The sequence below is a fragment of the Melospiza melodia genome, chromosome 1, assembly GCF_035770615.1.
Source record: "Melospiza melodia melodia isolate bMelMel2 chromosome 1, bMelMel2.pri, whole genome shotgun sequence".
Lineage (NCBI taxonomy): Eukaryota > Metazoa > Chordata > Aves > Passeriformes > Passerellidae > Melospiza > Melospiza melodia.
Genome location: NC_086194.1, coordinates 49,833,823 through 49,852,868, shown reverse-complemented (window position 1 = coordinate 49,852,868; position 19,046 = coordinate 49,833,823). Strand labels below are relative to the sequence as shown.

At 43.2% G+C, this 19,046-nt stretch overlaps 1 protein-coding gene across 33 annotated transcripts in view; it reads right to left on the bottom strand.

The window, feature by feature from the left end:
* CLASP2 (cytoplasmic linker associated protein 2) overlaps positions 1-17,611 on the bottom strand; it is a 146,022-nt gene extending 128,411 nt beyond the window's left edge. For 11 of the 33 annotated variants that reach the window (XM_063157494.1, XM_063157530.1, XM_063157589.1 and 8 more), the window contains exons 1-2: positions 17,362-17,609; positions 4,578-4,656 (exon numbers count right to left, since the gene is read on the bottom strand). In XM_063157494.1, the coding sequence (XP_063013564.1) occupies positions 4,578-4,656; positions 17,362-17,556 (274 nt within the window). In that variant the 5' untranslated portion in view covers positions 17,557-17,609. Of the gene's footprint in view, positions 1-4,577; positions 4,657-17,361 lie in introns of all 33 variants that reach the window. The other 22 variants (XM_063157484.1, XM_063157454.1, XM_063157521.1 and 19 more) reach the window with 3 other exon arrangements.
* Positions 17,612-19,046: the final 1,435 nt, after the last annotated feature.

The following is a 19,046-nucleotide window of genomic DNA, read 5'->3' as shown; positions in this document are numbered from 1 at the left end:
CATAGCAGAAGCCTGTAATGTTTAAGGGGTGAATATTCAGTAACATTAGCTGTCCTCTGCACTTAAGGAAATCCACCCCCATCAAAACAACAGGAAATTAAATTGGGATGGGGTGGGAAAAGATTGAATATGTTTTCCCATATTGCAGTTGGATAATGTATTATTATACTTCCATCATTTACTGAGATCTGAATCACAAATAAAAACATCTCAGGGTCACCAAAATGTAACACTGTTTATTAGAAGAAAAACACATTTAAAGTTGCAGGTATGTTGTAAGTGAAAACAGCTGTAAAATTGAAGCTTTACCTAGAAAAGAGGCTGCATTGTATTTTAAAAAAAGCAGAGAACAAAGCAGTTAGGTATTTTACATCTATCCTGCTTTGCTGTAGTTATGGTGCAATCCCTATTATTTTTTGAGAATACAAGTACCTACAATAGCTTAGTGCAATAAATGAGAAGTTAACTATAGTTTGAATATTTCAAAGTAATAACTGAATTCCCTGGAAAAATTCTGTTATGTTTGCCTTCAAAAAATAATACACTTACATTTATTTGACCAAAATAGAGAAAGTAAAAGCTGACCATAAAAATTAGTACTAAGATGGGTCTGTGGGGTCCCTGTGTTACTTAGCTGAACTACTTTGCTTACAAATTTCCCAACATTTTCAAGCTTAATTCCATGATTTTTGTTTTCTCCTAATATCACCTGAATGCACTGCACATCTGAAATACATGATTATATACCACACTAACAATATCCAGTTAACTTAACTGGACATAACCAAGCTAAAAAAAAAAAAAAAAAAGAAAAAAAAACCAAAAAAAAAATCTCTCTAGAGAGCTGGACTTCCACACAGCTCTCAAGAAGGGGTCTTGCCCTAATGATAAAGGCATGGAGCAAAAACACTACCCTGGACAGTGGGCCCCAAAACCACCATCACTGCACAGGAAACAGGGTGTTGATTTTCAGGGAGCTGCTGTTGTCATCTTATTGCAGGGATTCCATACTGTTGTCTCCTTATCACAAAAGTTCCATACCTTCTTGGTGTTTCTCATGGGCACCTCCTCAGAGCACTGACTCTTTCTTCTTCACAAAGCAGCCAACTGACTGCAGTTCCCTTCCCAAGCAGCCACCCCACTCTGTTATAGCACTCTGCTTCTCACTGGTTACAGCTGTGGCCTGGTAAAGTCCGGCCTGTTCCTAATCTTTGATAATTGGCCCAGCTGCAACTCCTTAGGGATAAGATTACTTTCTACACTCTTTATTTTCTTATATTCTATCCCCCTACAATTCCCCCTTTTTCTTTTAATTACAGAGTTGCAGCATTTCTAGAAGGACACGTTCAAATAAATTAACATTATGACACATTCATGTATTTCATTTACAACAAATATTCAGACAACACATTACAGTACAAATATATATATATTTCTAAATGTTGGTTCCATTTTGCAGCTTTTCTCAGTTTAAAAAGTATCTTCAAAATCTTTTATACTCATACTTAACAAACATTAATAGCTGCAATTGATATATTCACTAATCAATAAACACATTGTACTGAATAACAGAACTACTCTTTTTCCAGTTCTCACAGTTACTTTAGTAAATTCTGTTTCTTCTTACTTTTCCTCATGCAGTTCTCCATTCAAATCACTATGGGACCACATTGCTTAATGTTTAAGTCTTCTTTCCTGAATCACCACGAGATCACATTGGTTGATACTTAAGTCCTTTTCCCCAAATCCACAGGGTCATACAGTTTAGTATTTGAGTCCTTTTTCCCAAATCACATCGGGGCCTCCAACTCTCGTCATCTTATTGCAGGGGTCCCATACTCTTGCCTCCTTATCACAAAAGTTCCATACCTTCTCGGTGTTTCTTGTTGTCAGCTCCTCAGAGCACTGACTCTTTCTTCTTCACAAAGTAACCAACTGACTGCAGTTCCCTTCTCAAGCAGCCACCCCACTCTGTTATAGCACTCTGCTTCTCACTGGTTACAGCTGTGGCCTGGTAAAGTCAGGCCTGTTCCTAATCTTTGATAATTGGCCCAGCTGCAACTCCTTAGGGGTAAGATTACTTTCTACACTATTTTCTCTCATTCTATCCTCCTACAAGCAGCTATGCAACAGAGGAATCTATAATCAATAACTACAAAATTAACAGATGACAAACACAAACAAATACAATTGTGCCACTATGAACATAGGGCACCTCTCTGGTATGGTGTGACAGATATGGCTTCCTTTACTCAAATGCACCACAGCAGAAAGGCACACTGAAAGGGCAAACAGTTGTATACAAGAAACAGCTCCATTGTGTCTTTGAGCTGGGGCAGAGGGAGGGATAGCAGAGGACAGGCATGGAAGAGATCCATAAATAGAAACTGGCAGGAAGGTATGAAATGTTAGCTCACCTCTCTAACACAAGATCTAGCAAGCACCAAGTTTTTCAGGCAATCAGTCCAAACAAGTTTCTCATACTTAAGTACTTCTACAGAACACTGCAAAAACCAAATGTGGGTCAGAAACTAAACAGAAAAAGCTGTAGAAAAACAAAGTGAAAGGACAGACACTGAAGATCCCATATGCCTCAGCTGGCCCTAACCTGTAAGATGACTGCTGACAGCTCCTACTGATGAAGGAGTTATCACTGCCTGTTTCTCCTGTCCTTGCTTTCTTCTCAGGCAACTGCAAACAAATCACTGTCAAATACAAGTCTTTGGTCTGACTTAATGGAGTCAGATTACATTAGAAGACAAATCTGCAGAGTCAACAGAACATGATTTAGGAAACTCCTGGTTCTTTAAGTTTTCTTGAAGGAAGCAGTTCTCTGCTTCACCAATGTGCTTTTAATTATTCTCATAAGCCCTGACTACACAAACCCAAGACAGTTACAATAATGTTTTTATGTTACTGCTTCACTGACAAAAACTGAATGATATTCCCATCTTGTTATGAAACTTGGAGAAAGAGAGCTAACAACTGAGGAGAATTCATATCACTCTTTTCAAAAGTAACCTAAAATACTGTTTTCTGCCTTTACTGAGACTAAGATTTCAGCGACTGTTAGGTTTGTTTATACAGAAGTTGATCGTGAACAACAGTAACTTGAATATTCTAGAGGTCTTCATTCTGGAGATGCTCTGAGGCTCAGTTTCAGTTGAAAGCAGTGCTTCTTACCTTAACTGAAAAATACTTGGAGAATACACAGCTTCAGATGTAATGTGTGTTAAATGGTCACCCACTGCCAGTACTCTCTCTCTCTTCTGCTTTTTAATATAAATACTACTGAAATTTAAATATTCAGTTTGCACGTGGTCTCACTCAACTACTGTGACAAGAAAAGCCCAAACCCACAAGAGGATTTTCAAACTATTCTCAGATAGTTCATACTTAAAACAACAGAGAAAAACTGAATAAGCTTCCCAACTGTCCTTTAATAATGTGACTGTAATTTTAGGTTTTACAGAGTCTTAAAATAAAAACCAAAACTTAGTCAAACTCTGGAGCAAAACAGTGTTTGTAGCTACAAATGGAGACTATTCAAAAATCAATACTGTGCATAGCACAATATGCCTCCAGTTCCCTTACACTGCTCCAATACAAAATTAACCAGCCAAAGAGAAGCTCTCTGCAACAAAACAGATTTAAATTCTGTAGCACACTACTGCAGTAGCTCCACAGAATACTGAAATAAGGTTTCAATTAATTTAGTTAGCAGCTTGTCATAAATTATACTTTGTATTCCCGAACTTTGAAATTTTATTTCAAAGCTCTTAATTACAAAACTAGACATGTAAAATTTTGATAATTTGAGATAGCTGGGGATCAGGGAAAATGATGTAACTTACTCAAATTTTGAAAAAGGACATTCACTAGAAACTTCTGTCAAAAACAGCCAGTGCTATAAAACCAACATTAATATCCTAATATCACTAGCTCTTTTCAAAGCCAGCAGCAAAATGAGCTGACAAGTAGTTTGCTTGTACCTCCCACAAAAGAAGGTCTCATACTCCAGCACATGTAGATCCATTAACCTGAAATTCATTTGAGTAAACATTTCACACAGGAATAAGAGTTAGTACTTCTTTCTTTCATCCCATAAAAACTTTAGATTACTAAAAGCTACAGTCAAGTTATCTATCTAACAGAAGGTAGATCACATAATCCTCTGAGACTACAGGCTTCAGGAGGCATAAAGCTCTGATTAAAGTGATCTGCAAATAAAACCTTCCATCTTTAACACAACTTGAAGATAATACTTGTGTTTCAATGTAAATTTTAGAGGACTGTCTCAGGGAGTGGTAAGCAACCATATAGCATCGAACTAATTACTGGAAAGGCACTCCTTGAACCATTAAAAAAATCCCAAGCACCACCTAAGAAATCAGTGACAAATGAATACTGACATGCTACTCTACAATTATTTCAATTCCAACACCAGTAAAATGCCTGCCAGTACATTATAATTAGCTCAAGAAGTTTTCAACATGTTCCACTTCAGCTGCTAGGAGAGAAGGGAGGAAGTGTCTTTTACTGTTTGGTCTTAGGGAAAAAATTTTATTTTCACTTACCAGTTCCTATATAGGGTTTAAAGCGTCCTGATAGTCTGTCAACAAAGGCACCTAAAACATCTAATCCCAGTAGTGCTACCTGTTGAAACAAAAGCATCGCATATTATAAACCAGATCAATAAGGAAAGTTTTAAAATATATTGCAAATAACTTAAGGATAGAAATGCAAGTATGCTGAAAAGCTATCTTAAATTAAAGTTTCAGTTGAAGAGCTAAGAATTCTTTCAAAGTTCCTATCAAGACAAAGTTATCAGAATATGTTTGAAATGGATCAAGTTTATTTACATATACCAGAGCAATTCAGATTTTTTAATTCTTGTCTTAAAACAGAAGAAAATAAGTATTAGAAATCCAATGTTTTCCTATTTTTAACCACAAAACCCAAACAAAGACATGGTTTAAACGTTTCCCAGATGCTAAGAGCTTACTCCAGGAGCTTACTTCTGGCCACTTAGCTCTTCCACTAAGGTCATTACATCATTTTCCAAACTCCCAAAAGAAAATAATTGAGAAGCTAATTCTGCTTTCCCTAGTGGTCCAGAGTAGACCATTTTTCCACTTGCTTGTTAAACTAGGGAAGCTCAATTTTTCATTTGCTCATTAAAATATAATAAAGAACCCCCTCAAACCAAATGAAAACAACAAGAAAAATGAAACCAAAACAAAGACCAACTCAACCCACAACAACGAAAAAAAAACCTCTAACAAAAACTAAACCAAAACAGAAAAAAAAAGGAAATGCAAAATACTACTGGAGTTTTGAGGCATTTCCCATTCATGTACAGAAACCAGATGAGACAACAATATCCACTAATACAGAAACAAAAACACAAACAGAAATCATCAATTTGACAAAATTATTTTACGAAGTAGGGACACTTCTATTGCTGTTTACTATCCTGCATATTGTTCCAAGACTTCCTTCTGTTTTTCCTACAATAGCTCATAATGAACACCAGAACCTGCATTTTTCACAACTTGTAGTTACCTCAATTTGCTGCTGCCCATGAAGGTGCAAATGCAATAACCATTTGTCAAAGGAACAACCTCCTCAAGCTTGGGTGTTCCTTACAGCCTTTCCTCCTCTTTATTTTCTAGTAAGACACGCACTGCACATTTTTCCCCATGAACTCATGACTAGAATTCCTCTCCTTTATTAGCTGTTTATTTTCATAACATTTGGATCTGCATTTTTTGGACCCCTCTGTTTCCTTAAGATCCCTATCTGTCACAATTGTCCACACTAGGCAGAAGGCCAGAAGAAAATTTGACGGGATATGCATGTGATACACATGGCCCACGCACAGAGCATCATCCAAGCCTTGTTTCTACAGGAAACTAGAAAAATAAGGTCCTCAAAAAGCCCAGGATTAGAAGCAACCACACAATGAAGCTGGTTTTAATAAATTCAGTATTTGCACAACAGATCTGCTTTTAAAAAGGAGATACAAAGCTTAGTTAGCAGTTAGTACAACTCACCCAGACACAATTCTATTACATACTAAAATACAGGCTAGGATATATAAATGGATGGCATCACTGGCTTAAATTAATAAATTGCCAAGAAGTAACTATCTACAGATTAGAGAAATGGAATACTATAGCTAGTAACTTACTTATACAAAAAAGAATTATACAAATTAGCTTTTGTGGTAATGTCAAGGTTTTTCCTTTAATGTTACTTTCCAGCTTATCAAGCAATATGAAACCATAGTCAAAAGCTCCATCTAAAAACCAGTGTCTGAAAGAAATAAATTCCTTCTGGAGCCACAGTTTTCCTATGCTTCTGTTTCCTGACTACAAACCCACCTGAGACTTGCACTGACAATTTTATGGTACCTTTCCATGCAAGTGTTTTGCACAAACAGGAGCCTTTTCATCTGTTAAGATACATTCTTAAAAGTTTCTCTCTTCTCCACACATTAGATTATCTTTGCAAAATCTGTCTTGAAGACTTCCATCCTCATGGAGAACTCAGAAACTTAGAGTAAAGCACACGTGCATGAGCTTTACCTCATGCAAAGTCTTCTGTGGTCTGCAACTCTGAAAAGGTAACAGGTATGAAGTCACAATAACTGAAGAGTTAAAATGTCAGTGTGGCCACAAGCTGAAGTAATGGAAAACTGCTCTAGCAACAAAATTTGCTTTCATTCCACATCACAAAACAAGTCAGCTGTACCACACAGCTACAGAGGATAGCAAGTGAACTACCTGTTGGTTTTGTAAATCAGTTTTAATATTTCTCTGTTCTGATACACAATGCTCTAAGCTTCAGCATCTCCTGGTAGGTATCATCTGTGCAGTATTCAAGCAGCCTTTTGGAAAGAGCTCCTAATTTATATGGAGTCACATAAACACCATTCAAGGAAAAAAAAAATTTTAAAAATGTAAATTGAGGCAGAACTTGGAGGTTCTGCAGAAGCCCTGCAACAAAGAGGTTCCAAGTTCTGAGGCACTGTGTGGGACCATTTACCAACACAGGCTGTCCACTGTCAACAGAAAAACCTTTCACCAGCATCACTGCTCTTTCCCCAACAGCTCCAATGAAGGATGAATGCCTTCTGGGATTAAAATCAATGGATTTGTTTCTTACTCTGCATTCATTAAGCCTTTTGCTTGCTGTCTAGAAAGAGCCTTTGTATATTGAGAGTGATTCATCAGTTTACCATTGTCTGAGGCATTTAAACAGTGCTTTTAAAGTTCATAGGGAAAAAGAAATTTAGGCTCATTTGAACTAGAGCTGGTTATTTGCTGTTCTTTAACAAGCCAATATTAAGCCTATCCTTGACTTCTCAGATCACAACAAAGTTGCCAAACCAACTGAGAAATGTTTTATCTGTTCTGGATAAAAAAAGACCAGACTCTTTAGTGAAATCAAGATGTTCCAACCAAAAAACGATTATGAATAGAACCAGTGATTAGTAATTGAGCCTATTCTTGCTCTGCAAGCTTGATCCTTTTCCAGCTCTCCTTCTGCACACACTTTCCAGCACTTCCCCTGCCCTTCTGTGGACAACTTCCAAGCACCTAAGTTTTCTCCTAGAAAAAGAAATGCTGTTCTTCAAACCATACCTGGATAACCATGCATACTTACTGTTATTTTCATTGTGGTTCTGTAATTTCCTATGCCTGTGGGGGACAGCTAGGGGCAGGACACTACCAGGAAAACATCCCTACTTGTGTAACTTGCCAAATAACCTTAATACAAACGTCCTTGGATTTGGTCATAGGATCTCTGAACTGTGCATGGAAATATGGGTTCTGTAGAACAGGATCTGTGAACTAGTCATGAGAATCTAATGGGGGAATTATGGAGGTCCCTATCTGGGACTCCAAAGAACGAATTTAAGGCATTGGACTTCCTGTCACCATGGGGACAGCTGTGGTATCACTAACAACTACTGACAAACAGGACACAGCATGCCAAACAACTACGCCCTGCAAGAACAAGCATTGTTCCAGCACTGCACTGCTAGAACAAGATATATGCAGAAACTTCATGGGATGATATTTTTTAAAGTATTGTCAGCCAAGACACAAGGTACGCTTTCCTTAATTCTCATAATCTCAAGAACCTTGCAAGCAGCTCAACATGAAACAAAAATGTTTATGTTCGTGCACTATCTTGTACTTCACTTCTTCAAGTTTTATATTCTTAGTTCTCTCTACTCATCTTTCAGGACACACTTCTGCTCCCCTATTCCATACTTCTTGCTCCCTTTACTGTTTCCCACTCCAATTCTATCCACTTCCCCCATCTGCAGAGATCTATCCATACTCCATTCCCTCCCTTAACTCAAAAGCTTGTAGATACTTAAGCATGCCCTTGGCCCCATGAGCAGAAGGACATTTCCATTTTTCTGGGTCATTTCTTCAACCTGTGTGGTTTTTCAGTCCCAGCCACGACATCTCCAGACTCCATTCTCCCTGCCACTCAGCAGCAGTTGGACAGCTGCCTCTGCTGACAGAAGCCAAAACTGCAGACCCAGCTGCTGAAGGTACCACACACATCTTCTATACTGAAGATATTTTAGCTGACAAGGAAGCATTATTTCCATTCTCTTGTGTCTTTCACCTTCAAGAGCACTAATGACACACTTCCAATTCCAATGGCATGATTTTTTTTTTAATACGTATCACATCACATTGCAAGGAGAGAGCAGAGTTGCTGGTATCTAACAAAGTCTTCAAGCTCAACAATTGGAGTCCAAGTTGGTTAGCAAATGCAGAGCCCCCTCTACCTCTGCTACTGCCTTCAAAATGATGTTTTGCAACTATATTTTGTACTACAAGGTAAGATTCTCCAAAGCATCCCATCTTTGCTACTGTTAAACTACCTGTCAGTTGCAACCTCATTGTCTCAAAAGGGGTATAGACTATTATAAAAATCTGTATGAACAAACCATGTGATATAACAAACTATTCGGTGTAACATAAAGACTACTCAGTGCAAATCTTAAATCACCCAGTGCAAAACAACTAAATAAACTATTTAGTGCAATACAACAGACTATCAAACTTCTGATAACCTTCCCTTCACAATTCTCCTGTGATGGCCAACCACAGAACATTTCAGCGACGCAGTGCAAGCAACCACACTACCAGAGGATTGCTGAATGGATCACCCGTGTTTATCTAGAGAGTGGCAAGTGTATTGCTGCACTGAAAAGGCTTGGCTTCTTCAGGGGATCTCCCAAGAGGCACAATTCTAGGATGTCCCTGTTATGTTGACCTCTCCTGCACTGCAGACAGAACAAGCAAGCAAAGTGCTCTCCTAAAAATTCTAGAGGTTAGTAAAAAAAAAGGAAATATGCTTTAATGCCCTGTCCCCAAGTTGGGAACTTGAGCTTCCTATCTTGTCTGCCCACATTAATTAAGAAGCATTTAGCCAATTCTGAAGAACACATTGATGTAACACTCAAAATGATCACTGGAGAAAAAAAGTTTACAACTTTCTGTTATTTCAAAATCTCTCATCTCCAAGCTGAATTCAGACTGCAAGTGTGATCCAAACTGTTCTGTATTATGTGGACAATCGGACAATACAGTATTCTGAAATTTATGTACTGCCTCCAGCTTGATCCATTACATCCATTGAGCATCTCCAGTTCACTTCACATGTGCATAAACATTCTTCCCTTATCTATTGTAAGAAATTTTTCATAAATATTTTTCCAAGGACTGTGAGCAAAACCCAAAAGTATATGATGCAGCAACACTTGACATTGTAAGCCATTTTTTTGAGATTGTCTGGCTAAAACTTTATGTGCTGCACTAGAAAAAGTTTCCAAACAGAGCCTCTTTAAAAGCAAGATTCAGTGGGAAGACAATGAGATGTATGGTATTTCTCTTTTGAATAAATAATTAATTAAAAAACTTTTTTTGCCCAAAAAAAAAATTGCAGTTGAAAGCCTTTCTAAGCACATTGATGGTGCAAAACAAAGAAACACTTTTATTTTAAGACTCAGTTCTTTCAAAAGAATTTAATTCTTTTTGTGCCCAAGGTCTCTTATTTCCTTTCCCATTTCCTCTTATTTAAATTGTATCAAGCATACAGTGACCCCCATTCTCTGCTACTCACTCCCACCTCTGCAGCAGCTCCTCTGCTGTGGGAAGAGCAGCATTCATGCAGCTGAAGAGCAGCCCACTTTGGGGAAGCAGCCCAACAAAGAACAAGAGAAGGCACCTCCTGAGGCGTGTCTCCTCCCTGGGCCTCCAGCTGGGCAGCTTCGCAAGCGCTGCCATCAGAGCCGTGCAGCATGACGCACCAGCACCACTCCTCAGGCAGGCACACAAACTGCTGCCATCAGCAGAGCTGCTCAAATCGCCGGGCTCACACGCCCTGACTGCTGCCAGCCCTGCTCTCAGGGATGCACCCCTCCTCTGGCTCACACACCCGGACTGCTCCAGCCCTGCTCTCAGGGATGCACCCCTCCTCTGGCTCACACGGCCTGACTGCTCCAGCCCTGCTCTCAGGGATGCACCCCTCCTCTAGCTCACACACCCGGACTGCTCCAGCCCTGCTCTCAGGGATGCACCCCTCCTCTAGCTCACACGCCCGGACTGCTCCAGCCCTGCTCTCAGGGATGCACCCCTCCTCTAGCTCACACACCCGGACTGCTCCAGCCCTGCTCTCAGGGATGCACCCCTCCTCTAGCTCACACGCCCGGACTGCTCCAGCCCTGCTCTGAGGGATGCACCCCTCCTCTGGCTCACACGCCCCGACTGCTCCAGCCCTGCTCTGAGGGATGCACCCCTTCTCTAGCTCACACTCCCTGACTGCTGCCAGCCCTGCTCTGAAGGATGCAGCCCTCCTCTGGCTCACACGCCCCGACTGCTGCCAGCCCTGCTCTGAGGGATGCACCCCTCCTCTGGCTCACACGCCCCGACTGCTGCCAGCCCTGCTCTGAAGGATGCAGCCCTCCTCGGGCTCACACGCCCGGACTGCTGCCAGCCCTGCTCTGAGGGATGCACCCCTCCTCGGGCTCACACGCCCTGACTGCTCCAGCCCTGCTCTGAGGGATGCACCCCTCCTCTGACACACTGCACAGCGCTGGGAAAGCTCTCTACCCACACCCAAATCAATCAAACCGCAGGCTACAAGTGACCCTCCTGTTATCCCTCTTGGCCTGCAGATGCATTTGATCTGGTGCACTGAAATCGCCTGTAACACGAGTTAAATCAGCTTGCTGGTTTAACACTGGAAAATGAATTGGACATTGACAAAACGTTAAGTGCCTCAGGAACAACAGTGGGAACAGAACACCTGGCCCCATGAGCAGCAGAGCTGCAGTTTCAACAGCCAGTACAGTTAGGCTGTGTCACAGACATCTTTTGTGAAAAATCCTTTCTTTAGGATTTCTCCCTCTTCTGGGAAGCTGAGGCCCCAGAGAAAGAATGTAAACAATGGTTACCTGCTGCTGTGGAATGCAAAAGGTGCACCTGTGACTGGCCCATGTTGCATGTTTACAATTAAAGGCCAATCAAAGACCAAGCTCTCTCTGGGACATCACGAGAGAGAGCTCCTTTGTTGATTCATTGCTTTTCTATTCCTAGCTTAGTAGCTTCTGAGACTTTTCTCTCTATTCCTTTTAGTATAGTCTTAATGTAATATATATCATAAAATAATAAATCAGCCTTCTGATCATGGAGCCAAGATTCTCGTCTCTCTCTCTTCACCCCTGAGGGACCCTTGCAAGCCCAGCAACAGGCTGGATAACACAAAACAACTGGACAATGCAAAACAACTGAGAACTGCCAATTCCACCTCTGGAGGACATGCCTGAGACTTTGAGACTATACATTCCCAACTAAAGACCAGACAAAATTAATTTTAATTAAAATAATTAAAACTTCTTGGAAGTGTCCCTTGTCTTCAGGAGATCTGCTTGATTATTTGGCCAATATTCCATTACACCTAATGTATCATGAAGAGAACATAAATATTACATTAAAAAAACAGTAATTATTACTCAAGAAGGAATCAAATAATTGAATTTGAAAAATAAAATTGGATTCACACATGGACAGGTTAAACCACACTCTCACTACATAGAAAAAAGAAAGTAGATCCCACACAGCCAAGATCAAACAAAACTTGAAGAAAAAAAGAATGAAATTCAGCAAAGAGTTCAAAGTCAAACATTTCTTCTTCAACAAAGACATTTAAATCACCAGCATTTGCTAACAAAGACTAAGGAAATACCAGGATCTACACAGTAACTGAAAATAAAGGTTTAGCAGGGTCCTCTTTTATTCCATTTCTCTGTCCTGCATCTTTCAGTCCTACAACTCACTATGGCATTTGCCTTTTGTGTAGCATATGTTGGCTTGGGTTCAACTTCAGATCCAAAACAACCCACACATTTTCTTCCTAAGGTCTGCTACACACACACCCCACATCCTGCATTTGTGCATTTGGTCATTTCTAACTAAATGTCCCACTCCACATGTTTTATCTCTGAACTCTCTTTTTTTCAGATCTCAGTATCTCCACTTTATTCAGGTAGTTTTAAATTGTAGGTTCCACCTCACACACATGTGTGGTCAGCCAAGTTTTAACTGCTGTCATCTCTCTGCAAGTACTTCAGACAAGCATCCCAACCAGTTGTCTTTACCTATCTGCAAAATTACACTTCAAATTTTCCCTTCCTTTCTGGAAATTGAAAGCTCCTCCTGCTGGCCTTTTGTTGAACTAAAGACAAACCAGAATAAATACTCGCCAAACCAAGGAAATACAAAAATGCAACACCAACATTACTGGTATTTTAGTATCTTTTGGCATTTAGCATTGAGACAAACCTCAGAAAAATCTCACTCTTCAAGATGCATAGAATGAGATAATTCCAAGGATTTGCCTAAAAGAAACAGTATCTCTTTCTGATAGTGTGGATAAAGAGTGAAATCAGATTTTCTTCTTCCCATGGCAAACAATCTGCTGCTCTGGCATAAACTAGTGATTATTAATTATTTTTCTACTGCAGTTGAGGAATAAAACAAGCTAAGATACTGACCATAAAGGTAAGAAATCCAAGTGACTCGTAGTCACAAACATTCCTGATTACTCTTCTCATATAAAACTACCTGGAGAAACTACCACCATTTTAGTCATAGTTTTTTGTAAGTTCTGATCAGGTGTGATTTCTTTTAAGAACCAAAAGGTGGCTTTGTTGCTCAACAATAATTTTAATGAGAGTAATTGTTCAATTTTGGCATTCTTAAAAGACTCCACAACGTACTAACAACCAAGAGTAGATTAGCAAAGCTCTACATTTAAAGCAGTATTTCCCCATCCCACATCTCTTCAGCAGGAGTTCAAAGCAGATTTCCAGATTACTTGAGTCAGACATAGAACAGTTTGAGTCACCAGACTGCACAGTTAGATAATCTTGTAATTATTTCAAGTGACTACTGAGCATGAGAGAGACACAACAGATGTGTTAAACAAAACTCATATATACCTAGATGAAGATCCAGGCTAACCCAGTAACACCAGCAAATATCTATCAGCAGTACCACTCTCAAAATGGGTAACTCATTTACTGTTTGAAGTTCACCTGAGAGTCCAAACAGAAAAAGTATCATTGTTCCCATTTCCTGAGATTGCTAAATATTTCAGATTGAGACCAAATACCAGCAGAATAATTCTATCACTCAACTCTTAATACTTTGCATTCAACTTACCTATTCTTATTCCTCACAGCCTTGGGAAAACAGTTGAGGGAGGGGGGACAGGGACTGACATATACCCAAAACCCCAAATCTCTGCATTGTAGAAGGAGAGAGATTAGACCCAACCAATACAAAAACCACATCACCAAGCAACCAATTTTCAGTGAGGAATGCTTTCATTCTAGTGAGATACAAAATAAAAGTTTAAATTATGCACATCTCCTGTGCACGCCCTGACGACTTTGAGTCTTTGTAAGCCAATTCATCACTGCATAGACATGGTAACTGAAGTCCTCATAATTCAACATTGACTCATCTCTCTCTAGGTCATTCCCCATGTTCTGCAACCAATTTTCACTACAACCCTGAACCACCTGCAGATGAGTCAACACATTCTTAATCCCACCTTTCTGTTTTACCAGTAACTCAAGCTAGTAATTGTGTTTTCCACTTCAATGAGCTAGATGAACTCAGAAATTTTCCTATCTGCTCTCTCAGTTTGGAATTGCCAGGTTGTTTATTAAATAACTATAAAGAGTTGCAAACTTCAGAACAGCAAAAGCACTGTGTTTTATGTGGCCAAAATCTTTTGGGGATGAGTTAATTCAACCTTGCTGATAACTAGCCCACATTTAGAATTATTGAATGGTTTAGGAAAAGGCCTTTAAGATCACTGAGTTCAGCTTGTTTACTGAATGCTTATTCTCTTTTTCCCCCACTCACTATCAAGCCTGCCAAGCCAACCCTCCTATTACTCCTCCAGAGTCTTTCCCTTCAGGTTACATGAGCCAAAAACTTTCTAGGGTGGCATACCGTAGAAAGTTTTCTCTTCACAGGCACAGCTTAAGAGTTGAGACCAGAGCTCTCAGACATGCATCTCCTCTTTCAGTACAGTCAGCAGAGTACACTGCATGCAAGAACTGAGATTTCAGTGGGAATAAAAAATACAGCACGTTCAGGGCAATCACATTAGTTATCCCCTTATTATCCATCCCCATCACCACGAGCAGAAATAATGCTCTCCATCAAAACTTCCTCCAGCATTCCCCACTTGTATCTCCAATTCATCTAGCTCAGCAGTTCTGAGTCTCCAGCCATTATCACTGCTTGTGATATCACCAGTCATGCCAACTGGGAGGGATTCATTACTTTAGGACTCCAGAGACCGCCAAGACCTTCAGCAAGATACAAAAGAAAGATGATAAGCAGAATTGTTAAGTGCTCTACGTATCCATTTCTCAGTAGAGGGTGACCAACAATATGTTAAATAATACAGCAATCAAAAATCACTTGGTTTTTTTATGAGAAGACACATGAGTCTGTGGATTCATTGCTTTCTATTGTTCAGGGCCTGAGTGCAATAACGAAATAGGAGACAACATTTAAATGTGTAACATCTATGCTGGCATGAGACAAAATATGCAAGTAAAACACATGCCATTTTTCTAGAATATTAATCTGCATTTTGAAGCAGCACACAGTGGCAGTCACTACCACAGCCAGGAACAATGGTATGATGATCATGAGCAAAACACCCAAGATCTTGTGCTGTTGTCATTAATATAGTCACAGAATCTTCCAAGCTGGAAGGGACCCACAAGGATCATCAAGCCCAGCTCTGAAGTGATGGCCCCTAGAGGAATCAATCCCGTGACTAACAGCATGCTTTGAAACACAACAAAGAGCCACCAGTAAGTGGACATAGAGAAGTAACAAAAATACTGTAATGATTTTGCAAGCAATCTTTAAAATTCTCAGAATTTGTAACACTCTCATTCTGCATGACTCTTTTCAGGGGTACCCAGCCACGTACTAAGGGCAACAGGCTCAAACTGAAACACAAAAGCGCCATCTGAATACGAGGGGAAAATTTCCTTTACTTTGAGGGTGACAGAGGACTTGAACAAGCTGCCCAGAGAGGTTGTGGGGTCTCTCCTGGAGATATCCAAAACCCATCTGGCTGTGATTCCGTGCAACCTGCTCTTGATGAACCTGCTTTAGCAGGGAGGTTGAACTAGGGGATCTCCCTTCTGTGACTGATGCTTGTGGAGCACTGCATAGTTCTCATTGATCCTACAGTCCTAACAGCTCTGGAGTTCTGTCACCTTACACCAACAGCAAACAAAATGTCTTGCACTAAGAAAAATACATCTTGAAAATTGAATTTCCAGTCTTAATGCCTAATTCTGTTAATTTACAAGTGCAGGAAGAAAATCTTACATTACCCTGTTAAGTAAGTAGCTAGCACTCTTCATGAAAAAAAGTATTTTTAAAGACCTGTCTAGGTCTTGCACTAATCATTTTTTTCACCAACAATCCATCCTCAGATGATGGATTTAAAGATAAATAAATTATATTTGTCCAGCACACGCTACTTCCTCAAGCTAACCCGACCTTTACTGACAGACACGCTTCCAAAATAAATAAATCATATGCGCAAATCGAGTTAAGCCTTTATTCTTTTCAGACCTCAATCTCAGAAGTTGCTACGTGCAAAGGCTGGCGGATTAAAGTCAGTGGAGGGAAGAAAAAAAAAATCCATTTCAGGAACATACTGCCCTCCTCCTGTGTCTCAGAAAACAGAGGAAAAAGCGAGCACAAGCCGAGAGCAGCGAGTTTAAAGGTCCAAAGTGCGGGCGGATCACGCCGGCAGGGCAGGGCGGAGCGGGCCCGGCCGGGAGCCCCGGGCGCGCAGCGCGGCCCGGCAGCGCCCCCCGGCGGCGGCAGCGCGGGCCTGCCCCGGCCGCGCCGCGCACACGCGCCGCGGGGAGGGCAAAATTCAAAATAAATAAATAAAATCAAAAGATCGCCAATGCGAACACGATTGTCCTTGGCACTAAAAATGCGCTGTCAATCGCCTTATCGGCTGACCGACGTCAGAACAATTCGCAAGTGTTAACGCCGGGTGAGGGAGTGATCGCTCTTTTCCCGTGGCTCCGTCTAAAAGACACACGCACACAGGAAAAAGCGAAACGTGAGTCATCATCGGGCCGCCGTGAGGATACCGTATAACTTCCCAGGCACGGGAAAGTCACCTAAAGACGATATAAACAACTTTCAACTCACAGAGGGAACCCCAAGAAGCCAATTATTCCTTTAATCGGCTAAAATACACACAGCGTGATACAAATCCGGTGGAGCAGCACTCTTTACGGCCTGCAGAAAACGATGGCAACCCCATGAAACACTACACCCAAGTGCGGACACCATGGAAGGGGAGTGGTAGCGAGAAAAAAATAAGAAAAATAATAATCAGTTCTCGTTTCTGAGTAAGAAACACAACCCGAGTGTGTAATATAGTTGCGGGGGGAGGGGTGAGGGGGTTTAACACAATGCCGCGAAAAACCCTCAAACCAAAACCAAAATACCACCTAGCCAACGATAAAGGCAAAACCAAAACCCCTATTACCGCTTCTTTAAGGATAGACACAATAAAACATTAACCACCCTTCCAAAATTTCGGAAGTCCCCTTTGTGCGGGGAGGGATAATACTGGCACAAATGTAGTTTTACTTCTGCTCTTACCTGATTAAAAAAGTAACCCGGGGCTCTGTACCTCCCAACCATGATGAATCATGGTCTGCCCGGACCGAGCCCCGCCGAGCAGCCTCACCTTAAAATTACTGGAGTTGACCCACGCTGTTAATTCGTCGATCACTTTGTCAAGGCGCTGCTGGTCCTGCTCCAGATCGGGGGACCTCGCCGGGTCGCCCAGGTACTCCAGCAGCTCTTGGCCGACCTGCATCCTGCGGCCCACGTCCTTCTGCTGTACCTGCTCGCAGAAATAATCCATGCCGGCAGGCTCCATCTTCGGACGCTGCGGAAAAGTTTCTTCGTAGGCGAGCCGGGGGCCTCAGGGTCGGAAGCGCGGGCAGGGCAGGGCGGGCGGCAGGGGCGCGGACAGGCCTGCCGTCCTCATGGAGCCGCTCCCGGCGCTCCCGGCTCCGCGCCCGCCGCCCCCATGCGCACTCGCGGTCCCGCAGGGGGAAGCCCCCGGCGGGAAGGGAACGCGGCGCTGCTGCTGTGCCGGACTCGGTGGGTGCCGCTCACTCCTGCTCAGGGCTTTCCAGCCGCCCCCGCGCTGTCCCGAGGGATCCCGACAGGGCTCCCCGCCGCCGCCCCTCCTCTTCCCTCGCCGGGGAACGGGAAATAGAGCTCGAGAACAGGCGCTGCGGCTGGAGGGGCTCGCAGGCACCCCGGCCGCGGGCTCGGGGGATTCCCCGGGGAGCTGCTGCCGCCTCCGCTCGCTCTCCCTTCCCTCCTCCCGCCGGAGGAGAGATCTGCGGGCCGCCTCTCACGGGCACCGGCGAGGCCGCGGCGAACCTCTCATGCTCCTGACGCCGCGGCCTCCGGCCCCTCCTGCCCGCCCGCGGGGCGGCTCCCAAACTTTCGTCCCGGCGGGTCTCGGCGCCGCCCGCTCCCCTCCACCGTGAGCCGAGCCGGGCCGGGAGAGTCCCTCCGAGAGCCGCTCACGCTTCGCCGCGCCTTCCCCCGCCGGGCTCTGCGGCGGCAGCGCCGCCTCCGTCCCGTGCAAGTTGCGCCTCCCGCCGCCGCCGCTGCCGCCCCGGCCGGCGCCAGGCGGACACACCGGGCGGGGCCCGCGCGGCTCCGCCTCCCGCCGCGGCTCCCGCTTCCCCCGGGAGAGCGCGCGCCCGCCTCCCGCCCCGCGCTGCGGCGGGACAGATGGATGGACGGACGGACGGACGGATGGACAGACGGATGGGCGGGCAGAGGAGGGGCAGTGCGCGCTCCCCCGGGACCCCTGCGGGTCGTGTCCGGCGGCAGTGGGAGGCGCATGCGCTGTCTGCCCCGCTGATGCCCGCGGTGCCGGTCCGGCGCTCTTGGGCAGAAAGTGTTGGAAGAACAGGGGGAGAGGCGTGAAAGGTGCTGGGGTGCTTGGGTGCTGCCCTGCCTTCCTCCCCCCCGCTTCCGAGCGCGGGCCCGGCTTTGCCCTGCAACCCCTCCCGCCTTGCTCAGAGCCCCGGTGTAAGATGGGGAGGTCACCGTGGAGCCATTCCTAGTATTCCCGGTGCGGTTGGCTCTGCAGCGTTGCTGTCCGCAAAATGGGGTTCCTTATCCGGAATGCGACAACACTCCAGAGAGACACGGGTTTTTAAATTCAGAGTTGTGCAAGCCTGGGTGCTCAGTGCTATTCCATAAATCCAGCACAACCCATCGGACTTTCTGCACTGTTACTTACACAGAATCACTGAATCACAGTTAGGGTTGAATGGGACCTCTGGAGATCATCTAGTCCAACCCCATGCCAAGGCAGGATCACCTAAACGAGATAACACA